We start from the raw sequence: 11232 nt of genomic DNA, 5'->3' as shown, positions 1-11232 counted from the left end.
TGTCTCAGCATTTGACATGCCTTCCTCATTAAGCTAATCATTTTTAGTTTTTGACTTAAAGTGAGAGATGTGTGACTTTCACTTGAACACCTGGATGCCATTAAAGGGCTACAATTGGCTTGATCTCAGTATTATTGTGCCTCAGGGAATAGGAAGGCCCTAGTAGAGGGAGAGAGATGGAGAAAGGCTTTTTGGTGGAGCAGTCAGAACACAAATATTTATTGATTAAGTTTGTCATCTGACATGGGTACAGTTTGTGATGACCCTAAACAATTACACTAGTAACATCAGTGGATAGGTGTTACAACAGTAACATTGCAGATCACCATAACAAATAATGAAAAGGTTTGAAATAGTACAAGAATTACCAAAATGTGACAAAGTCAGGAAGGAAGCAAATGCTGCTAGAAAAATTACTGGCTTGATGCAGGGTTGCCACAGATCTTCGATTTATTAAAAAACAAACAAACAAACAAAAAGCCAAACAGTATTTGCAAAACAAGATAAAACAGGAACATATAGATGTAAAGTCAGTGACTAACTTCACAGCCCTGGTGTGAAGGGCTTAATAACACCAAAAGACATTCAGCTGTACGGGGCTGCTTGTTTTCCTTCGAGTTAAGGACAACCCAAGCTGACTATTTAAATAGATCACCTTCAAGTCACTCATTCTTATTCACAGAAAGCATCTCTCCATCTCCCCTTGAGGGTATAAACCGAAAGTGTCTGCTCCACAGCAATCCAGACAGAAAACGGAGTCTTTTCATGTTTTCAGCATTGTCAGCAGTCAGAGTTCTGAGGCATCTGCTATTTTAATTCCATCTTCAGGGGGCTTCTTGCCTTCTTGAACTTTGTAATTGAAGTGGAGGTACTCTGCTTTGCTACTCACCGTAACCTCAGTAGCCTTTGAACTTTCAACCTACACCCTCACCACCACTCCAAGCCTGTCCTTTCCAGGGATCTGAAATGTAAAACAAATGCCTGGGCTTAGTGGTGTGCATTACCGGTCAGTCACTCAGCTGTGCCTGACTGAGACCACCTGGACTGTAGCCCACCAGGCTCCTTAGTCCATGGAATTTCCCAGGGAAGAATACTGGAGTGAGTTGCCATTTCCTTCTCCAGGGGCTCTTTCTGACCCAGGGATAGAACCCATGTCTCATGCATCTCCTGCATCGGCAGGCAGATTCTTTACCACTGAGCCACCTAGGAAGCCCTAGTTAGTGGTGACAGACACCAAAATGATCATAACTTCCATAATGGCTTTTTCATTTTGGCAGACCACCTCATGTTTCTCAAAGGGCTTCCACTTAAAGATAAAACCTTCAGAACTTTTATGCTTTTTGGAAGCAGATATCTGAAATATGGAAGTACAGTTAACGAGCCCAAGCTTTTACTGCTCTCTGCACTACAGGCTAATAAATTGAGAGGAAAGCTGTGGGGGAAGAAACAGTGACTTCATTAGAAAAGTCAGCAAACCAAGGAGATGGTGGACTCATGCCCCTAGAGAATAATCTTGCCCAAGTTGGAATTCATGCTTCTTTTACACTAAAAGGGGAGAGAGTAAAGTCAAACACTTCCTGCTTCCCATTAGCCTCTGAAGGGATGTGCTAATTTCTTCCTCCCTGCAGTCGTTCTCAGGTGGGCTTCGGCAGGCTGTTCCTATGAACTAAACAAAGTTATTTTAGCTTACCCATGAACAGAGCTGAGTGTAGTGTTCAAACTTTTAGCTGGCAACTGCTAGGTTTTTTAGCATTTATAGATTCTCCTGCCTGGGCAGACACCTTGAATGGCCTACCATACAATATTTTATTTTATTATTTTATTTTACTTTATTACTTTATTAATTATTCTATTATTTATCTTATTTTAGCCATGCCATGTGGCTTGCAGGGTCTTAGTTCCCCAACACAGGAATAGAGCCTAGGCCCCGCTATAGTAGAAACACAAGAGTCCTAACCACTGGACCACCAGGGAATTTCCTACCATACAATATTTTAATAGGCCTTAATTTAAGCCTGCTTCTGGTAGCCACTGATTCATAGCAGAGCAACTGGCAAGGCCTTATCCCAAGTTAAATCAGTCTCTTGATCTATTTAGAGACATCTCTTTTTAATGTATGGCTCATTTTCTTAGTTTCTTTTTCTGTTGATTGTGCTTTTCAGGTTGAATGTAGCTTTAACGCCTTAATCTAAATCAGTGGACAGTTTCCCTAAGAGGGCTTTAACCACCTCAGAGATTTTTTTTGTCCAGGGGGGTATGCTTTCACTCATTCTAAAAATGTGCCCACACAAACACTAACGGGTTGTCTGAAGTTTCCTGCAATCCAAGGCATCTTAGTAAAGTCCAGTTTTCAGTCCTTGGTGGGACAGGTTCCTCTGTGTTGTGTCTGGGGAGGTCTGACAGCAGTCTTTAGGTTATTTTTAAGACCCTGGGGGGAGAGGGCCCTTGTCTCCTTTTTGGGGATTTTCATGAGCTCCAGCTATAGGCTTAAGGTGTTCTGGTGGAACTCTGATGTCAAGGTATTCCAGTGAAAAACTTCAGGGTGAGGTCTATCCATTAATCAGCTTGTTCCCCACTGTCCATTTTATCCTGAGCTCCTGTGGGGAATTAGGCACCTCAAGTCCAAAGGAGGCCCTGGGCCTCTTCATTCAGAGGGTTCCTCACTTTCTCCTGCATAAGATGCTCAAGTCTTTTATTGTTGTCTTCTGCTTTAGCTGAGGGCAATCTGTTTTCCTCTGTTCCTCCTCCTTACAGTAAGACATTGTTCCTTCCCCAATAGTGTCTTACCTCTTCAGTTCCTTGCCTCTGGGAATCCAAAGCCGCTGCCAAAAACTTGGCGTTTCATCTTGCATCTTCTTTCTTCTGTTGTTTCCTGTTGAATACTTTTAAAAGCAACATCTACCAATTGAGAAGGGTTCATTCTAAAGGTATCATCTAATTTCTGCAACTTGTTCTTGATATCTGAGGCATTTTGCCCCAAAAGGTCAAATTTCCCACTCTAACATTTTCAGGGGCCTTGGGACCTGTGTCAGTATGACATCTGTAGCCCTGATAAGTCCCTTCCAAAAATTCAGAAAGGTCTTCATTTGTTTTGCAGAATTTCTTGAATTTTGTTCAAACTCTTGCTTTGGTTTTCATTTTCAGAGCCCTGCCAAGATGCACTAATAAGCAATGCTTGAATAAGGGCATTCTTCCCTCACTGGGGTTCTAATTTGGGTCAGCTGTGGGTTCTGCCAAGTGGGCTTCAGGTGTTGCAGTATTTCCAACTAAAGATAAACCCAGCTGGCTAGTTGTTTGCTTTTAGGCCCCATAAGAGATATTGGTGCAAGGGAAATTGCCAGGTCTGGAAAGTGACTCTTGGCCCAAATTGGGTGCCCTGTCGGGTCTTAGGTGGCGATATCAGACCAAGTCCCAGTGGCTCAGAAAGTAACATAGAATTTTCTAATTGACCTCTATAAGGAGGGGAAGTCCTAGGCCTCTGTGTCAGGAACTGGAACTGGATAGGAGCAGAAGTGAGAGAAGGGGTAGATATATTGGCTTAACAGCCAGAGAAGTTAAGGTCTGAAGCAACAGATCATCATTTTCATTCCCTTCTTTTCTCTGATAATTGTATAAATGCTTGCACATAAAGGATTTCACCATTCTTTCCTGTTTCTTCACAAAATAGCTACAGTCATTTGAAAGCCACTGTAAAACCAAAGCTAGCAATTGATCTATTAAAAGGATGCCCTTTTTGCTTTGGCACCAACCAATGGAGATTACAATGTAATTGAACAGAAACTTGATTACTGCCATGACAAACAATTTAAGATAATTAATGACTTATACCATTTCCAGGATATACCAGAATTTTAGAAGTTCCATATAAATTTCTAGAATGCGTGCATTAATAACTTTTACCCAGACTTCCCTGGTGGTTCAGTGGTTAAGAATCTGCCTGCCAATGCAGGGGATGTGGGCTGGATCCCTTTCGGGAAGATTTCACATGCTGGGGGGCAACTAAACCTGTGTGCCACAACTTCGAGCTGCAAGTACTGAGTGCGAGTCACAACAGAACCTGCATGGTCTAGAGCCTGCAATAAGACAAGCCACCACAATGAGAAGCCCATGCACCACAAAGAACAGCCCCCACTTGACGCAACTAGAGAAAGCCCGCGCACAGCAATGAAGACCCAGCACAGCCAAAGAGAAAAAAAAAAATAAATTATCCATGTAATACAATCTGAGAAGTTTTATCACCACTCATTTGACAATGCCTCTTATGCAATTCAACAACTCAACCAAAGAAGCTCACTTAGTTTAATATTCCTCTCTCTGAGAGAGAAAGCAATTTGAGATGTTCCAGGGACCCTCCAGGAACTCCCAAAGTTAGCCAGAGGTCAAATGAACTCCACTTAGAACTTGATCTTTGGGAAGCTTGTCAAAAATATTAAAAAGCTTTAACCAGTGATAAAATATCTCAACGGCAAATACAGATCACTTAAAGAAACTCACAATCTATCACCAAAAGCAGTTCAATATTTTAAGAAAACTCTGTCCTCTTAAGTGAACAAATTAAGGTTTTGTGCCACTTTTAAGATTTATTTTTTCAATTATGTTTAATCTTATTTTAGAACTTAGTTTAGTTTCAAGTTATGAAAATCTGGAGAGACTCTTTTTGATAGATATTCCCAAACCATTATTCCCACGGAGTTTATCCAAAACTCTTCATTTACCTCTATTTTAATTAAAAGCTTTTGTAACAGGAATAATAAGGTTGTGTTTGCTTTCTAGTAAGCCTAGGTACATTAAAAGTATTTTAGTTAATGTTGATGACTAAATGCACATCTGTATCAAACCAACAAGCCTATGCTAACACTAGATATTAATACTGAATATTTCCTAGATCACATGAACCTCAAACTCATTGTGGCCAGTTTCTTTTATGCTTGAGTATTTATATAAGCACTTAATTTTCTTTAAGCTAATTAAATAGATAGAGTTGACAAATTATTATTGGGAATGCCACCATAACACATGTACAGACACAGGGACCTCATAGTTCCCATTCCAAAATTTTAGCCATGAACTGGGTACAACAATGTAAAACCCACCAGTTACAAAAGATACTGGATTCAAATTGGGTTTCTGGCAAGTAAGTCATCTGTTTAGATGGCTAGAGCCTTTAATATATTTATGGAAAAGACAATTCTATTTCTATTTATAGCTTTTGGTGATTTTAAGAGCCAAATGGAAACTTTCTCTTCTTCCTTGGAATGTCCCACTCTTGGACAAGAACAGACAGGTTTTTTTCTTGTTCCTTTCCTCCATCTGACATCAGTAAAAGTTTTAAGTATCACAAAACTGATTTGGCTATCAATGAAGAAATAGTACCAAATAAAATGAAACTTAAAAACCTAAAGAACAAATAGAAAATCCTAAATAAACCCTCAAGCTTGGTCTTGGAGTTTTACATGTACCCATGACACAGGAGACCATAAATGACATAATTAACACAGCAAGGGTAGCGGCACATGGTGCACAGGGTCCCAAGATAACCTGCCCTACCCCTCTGTGGAGATCCTAATAGGTATTGTGGCCACACATTGTTACAATAAATATCATCTTCCTCTCACCCATGGGTTCATAGCTGTCCTCAGACCCCTTAAAATGTGCCTTGGAGGACTTTCTTTAAGGATAGTTTAAACATTCCCCATTTTTAAAGATAGAAATTCAAGACAAAACACAAACGGCACACAGAAATACTAGCATCCAAAGAAACGAACTGGTTCACCAGTCAGGTAAAAGTCCAACAACTCTTTCCTCTCTTCAACAGGGTACTAAACTTAAATACAAAACAAATAGGTTTGTTCTGGAGAAAAAGCCCCAAACAGAGGGAAAATAGTTTCTAGCTGTGTGCAGCAGAGTGACTTACCCTACTGGATGGAACCCGTCGGAGCCCAAAGGATTCTTTGCTCCAACTGCGAAGTCCTGGGGCAGCCAGTGTCACTTTGGTGAACTCTGAAGGGAAGATCCTCAAGACAAGTGGTCCCTGAAACTGCTAGGAACTTACCCCAGAATTCTCCAACTGAGGTCAGTTCGCTACGAGCAGAAAGGTCCCTGGACGGCTCACCAAAACTTGTTACCAAATAAGCTCTTACTGTTTGCCACACAGCAGGCCAGTAAATCGAGAGATAAGTTGCTGCGGCAAGGTCTAGCAAGCAAGCACTAACACTTTATTCAGAAAGTTAGCAAACTGAGAAGATACTGGACTTGTGCCCTCAAAGAACGATCTTGGCTGAGTTAGAATTCAGGGTTCTGTAGAAAGGAGGGAGTAGTCAAACACTTTCTGGTTCCCGTCAGCCTCTGGAGGAGGGGTGTGTTAATTTCTCCCTCTCTGCAGTCGTTCACTGGTGGGCCTGGTCAGGATGCTTTCTGTGAGCTAAACAAAATTCTTTCAGCATAATACTCAATACCTGGAAGGCAGGGTTCCTAGAAATAGACCATTATGTATTAAGCTTATTGGCAACATCCCTTTAGTGATTAATTTGTAAAAGAATATAAAAAGTTCTTCCCTAATATTATATAAATAAATCTTAGAGAATCCTAATTCCCATTGGAGGACCCTTGTGAAAAGTTGCTTGAAAGTTGTACAGTCTATCTATTCCTCTATGCTAAAGTACATCCCTTAAAGAAGGTACCTGTATACAACGGAATAGTATTCAACTATAAAAAAGAACAAAATAATGCCATTTTCAGAAACATAGATGGACTTGGAGGGTATTATGCTAAGTGAAATAAGTCAGACAGAGGAAGACAAATATTGTATGTCACTTGTATGCCACTTGTATGTGGAATCTAAAATATGACACAAATAAACCTATCTGTGAAACGGAAACAGACTCAGACATAGAGAGCAGATTTGTGGTTGCCAAGGGGGAAGGAGGGTAGCAGAGGACAGATTGGTAGTTTGGGGTTGGCCGATGCAAACTATTACATATATTAATAGAATGGATAAGCAATAAGATCCTACCATATAACACAGGAAACTAGATTCAATATCCTGTGATAAACCATAATGGAGAAATGGAAAAAAATAGAAAATAGAAAATAAAATGTACATGTATGTATAAAGAATCACTTTGCAGTCCAGCAGAAATTAACACAACATTGTAAATTAACTACACTTCAATCAATGCATCTTTGACTTAATTACATCTTACCACACGCTGTCTGTCTGGACCTCATAGTTTGAGCCCCTCACCCAAATTACTTTTACTTTTTTTGTATACTAGTGTTGCACTATTGGTTTTCAATGCAGAACGTTATTTTTGAAAATCAATAACAATCAATCTATTAACCGATAGGCTTTTTAAAAATCCTTGAGACTGGTTTTTGCCCTCCCCCACCACCCCACCTCCTCATTCAGGCTTCAGGAAACATTCACTGCCTTAGAAAAGGGATGCGAAAAGAAGTTAGAGAGAAATAACAGTGAATTGTCAGCCTCTGGATTTCAGAATGAACTTGTGAGCCTCACAGCAGAGATAATACTTTCAGAAAATAGGATTTTAAGTCTCTCAAGTAGCAATTTTGAGGTTAAAAAATCTCATGACCGTGAGGAACTAGGATATGAACCTTGTTGCATAAATAATACATTTGGGGATGTTGTGGGGAAGGGGGGCTAGGAAAAACCTGAATAGATGGAGACCACTCCTGCTGCTGCTGCTAAGTCACTTCAGTCGCGTCCGACTCTGTGCGACCCCAGAAATGGCTGCCCACCAGGCTCCCCGGTCCCTGGGATTCTCCAGGCAAGAACACTGGAGTGGGTGAGACTACTCCTAGTTGACTGAATTTCCCCCAACTAGACTAAGATGACATTTTTTTCATCAGGTGATTTGGGACCCAGGGTTCAAGGCATAAATTAAGTAAAATACAAAGTAATAAAACCAGGCTTCCCAGGTGGCACTAATGGTAAAGAACACACTTGCCAATGCAGAAAACATAAGAGACCCAGGGTTCAATCCCTGGGTCGGGAAGATCCCTTGGAGGAGGGCATAGCAACCTACTACAGTATTTTTGCCTTGGAGAATCTCATGGACAGAGGAGCCTGGTGGGCTACAGTCCATATGGTCTCAGAGTCGGACACAACTGAAGCAATTTAGCATGCACAACGTAATAAAGAAAATCACATTCTTTGCCTATTTGAAGTCATGAGGGTGTTTGTACCCTTACACATCCTTGTGAAACATACTCTTGCCCTGAGTGGGAGATATGGAAGGTTGTTTCTATATCAGAGTTCTCTTGGGGAGGCCCCACAGGGAAAATATTAGGTCTCAATATTGGGAGTATTTTCTTCCTCTGGGCAGCTGGCTTATTTTTAGTCTGGGAAACTGTGACTCATGGATCTGAGTGAATGCCTCTCCTAATTCTGGCTGCATGGAAGCATGGAGTCAGCTCTGAGCCCCATCTGCCTTTTGCAGTGGGGAAAGCCTCACAGCACCCATTTAATCTGCTACTGTCAGCCTGGTGACTGTTCCTCCTGCCTGCTTCCTTCTGCGCTATGCCTTTATTTACTCTCAGTCTGGCTGGACTTTCTGGGAAGTGGACCCTGAGACCGAATTTAAGGTTCAGAATATTTATTAAGGTGTACCCTTAGAATCAACATCTATGGGAGGAAGTGGAGAAAAATCAAGATTGGGGAGGGGGAAAAGTTGAGCTTTGATGTAGCCCCAGTGATAGCCTCAGCTGACCCCAGGGAGGGCTCTGGAGGTAGAATGACCCTTCTTTTGTTGTCGTGTCTGACCCTTAGTTCAAATTTGTGCTGCAGCACCAAGTTCTTCACTGGAGAAGGGTCTTGGTAATGCATTAGTGCTATAGACTGAATGTTTGTGTCCCCTGAAATTCATGTGTTGAAATCTAGTCTCTGATGTGATGGTGTTTGGAGGTGGTACCTTTGGGAAGTAATCAGGAGATGAGAGCACAGCCCTCATGAATGGAATGAGTGCTCTCATAAAAGAAACGTGAGTGCTCCCTCACTCATCTGCCACATGAGGACACAACAAGAAGATGGCCATATGTGAACCAGAAGCAGGACCTCACCAGACACTGAATCTTCTGGCCTCTTGTTCTTGCTTGGTATTTCAGCCTCCAGAACTGAGAAATAAATGGCTGTCATTATATGTCACCCAGTCCAGGGTGATTTGTGATAGCAGTCTGAATGGACTAGCTCAATCAGTGTCCACCACAGTTATTTTTAAAATCTACAACACATTTTTGTTGTTGTTGTTAAAAAAAATCATAAATAACTTTTGGAACAAGGGCACAAATAAGTCATTAAAAATAAGTGATCCTGTCCTCATTCTTGCTTACTTATGTTGTCTCTTACTTTATCTTTGATCCTGAGCCTTTGCAACTTGGTCCCCTAAAACTAGAATGGGCTCTCTCCTCTTTGACTGGAGAGTGTGAAAAGACAGGTCTACTAGAGAAGAAAACTGGATTCCTTCTTCAAGGCCCAGGATATTATCACCTCTTCTCTGGAGGAGGGTTTGCAACCCCTCCGCACTGTCTGCTGCCTCCTTCTCTGTCTCTGCCAAGCCTGTGACATCGCACTCTCATTATCCCTCCTCTGCAGACAAGACCTTCCCTCAACCTGACGTCCTCTGAGTGTTCTCTTTACAGAATAGTGCTACCACCTAATCGAGTGGTGTCAGAATCCAGAGAGTGGATTCCTATCCAAGTCCTGTAATTTTTATTTCAAAAATACCTCACCAACCCTTCATTTCTATTTCCAGTGCCACCCGCTCCTTACAGTCTCTTGCCTGTACTATATTAGTAGCCTCCTATCTTTCTCCCAGTCTCTATTCTTGCTTTCCCAACAACCCATTCTCCACACAGCAGCTGGGAGACTTATAAAACTGCTGCTCTAATCATGTCACCCTAGATAAAGCCTGCCAATAGCTCTCCCTCTGGGCTGCATGACTTGCCCATCTCCCTGTCTCACCATCCTTATCAGTGTTCCTCTCCTCTCTGCTGTTTTCTGGACATGCTGGCCTGCTTTGATAGGCCAATGGACTGTGCCTTTCTCCTCCCTGTGATCTTCTCTGATTGTGATCTCTCTTCTCTTCTGCTTTTCCTTCACCTTTCCTGCAGACTAATAACTCCTGTTGGTCCTTCAGATCTCAGGTCAGATAAAGAAGATAAGCTGTCCTTACCTTCCTGACAAGGTCAGTCCTTTCATTTCATGATCTCTATCCATTGTGCTTCCTTGAAGTACTAGTCATATAGCAATTTCATAATTAATTAAGGAAAGACTTTACCATCTTTCTCTTCTACTAGAATATAAATTCCACAAAGGTTGGGATATCTTGATGACCACAGCATTCCCAATGCCTAGCACAGGATCTGAACATTGTTGCTGTTGTTCAGCTGCTAGGTCAGGTCCGACTCTTTGTGACCCCATGAACTGAAGCACATCAGGCTTCTCTGTCCTTCATAATCACCTGGAGTGTGCTCAAATTCAAGTCCATTGAGTCAGTGATGCGATCCAACCACCTCATCCTCTGCCACCCCTTCTCCTTTTGCCTTCAATAGTTTCCAGCATCAGGATCTTTTCCAGTGAGTTGGCTGTTCACATCAGGTGCCCAAAGTATTGTAGCTTTAGTTTCAGCATCAGTCCTTCCAATGAATATTCAGAGTTCTCACAGGGAACTACTCAGTGGTGGGAGTATGCTCTGGTGGTGACCAAAATGGGAAGGAAGTCTAAAAAAGCATATATATATATGTATATATGTAGCTTCCCTGGTGGCTCAGAGGATAAAGCGTCTGCCTGCAATGCAGGAGACCCAGGTTCGATCCCTGGGTTGGGAAGATCCCCTGGAGAAGGAAATGGCAACCCACTCCAGTATTCTTGCCTAGAGAATCCCATGGACAGAGGAGCCTGGCGGGCTACAGTCCACGGGGTCGCAAAGAATCGGACACGACTGAGCGACTTCACACACACACATGTATATATGTATGTATGTATGTATATAACTGATTCACTTTTCTATATAGTGGAAACTAACACAACATTGGAAAGCAACTATATGCCAATAAAATTTTTTTTTAAAAGTGGGGCTTTCTGCTTTGCTTTACTTAATAGATAAATATGTACTTATTTACTGAGTCTCTTAAAAGCATCGACAATTTATCAGTCAATGCCTTGGCATAGTATCTGGCATATATTGGATGAGAAATACATGGTTTTGGATGAAT

The 11232-nt window shown here is 41.6% G+C and overlaps 1 protein-coding gene and 1 non-coding gene across 2 annotated transcripts in view; one reads left to right on the top strand and one right to left on the bottom strand.

Annotated features, from left to right (window-relative positions):
- Positions 1-341: 341 nt before the first annotated feature.
- Positions 342-11232, bottom strand: part of VEPH1 (ventricular zone expressed PH domain containing 1) — a 287956-nt gene continuing 277065 nt past the window's right edge. The window contains exon 14 of the mRNA XM_025289293.3: positions 342-961. Within this exon, the coding sequence (XP_025145078.3) occupies positions 920-961 (42 nt within the window). The 3' untranslated portion in view covers positions 342-919. The remainder of the gene's footprint in view (positions 962-11232) is intronic.
- TRNAC-GCA lies at positions 10774-10845 on the top strand. The gene has a single exon. It is a non-coding gene; the product is annotated as a tRNA-Cys (tRNA).

Source organism: Bubalus bubalis, chromosome 1, assembly GCF_019923935.1.
Source record: "Bubalus bubalis isolate 160015118507 breed Murrah chromosome 1, NDDB_SH_1, whole genome shotgun sequence".
In the NCBI taxonomy this organism is placed as follows: domain Eukaryota; kingdom Metazoa; phylum Chordata; class Mammalia; order Artiodactyla; family Bovidae; genus Bubalus; species Bubalus bubalis.
The sequence above is the reverse complement of the archived record's forward strand: the minus strand, read 5'-3'. Positions and strand labels throughout refer to the sequence as shown.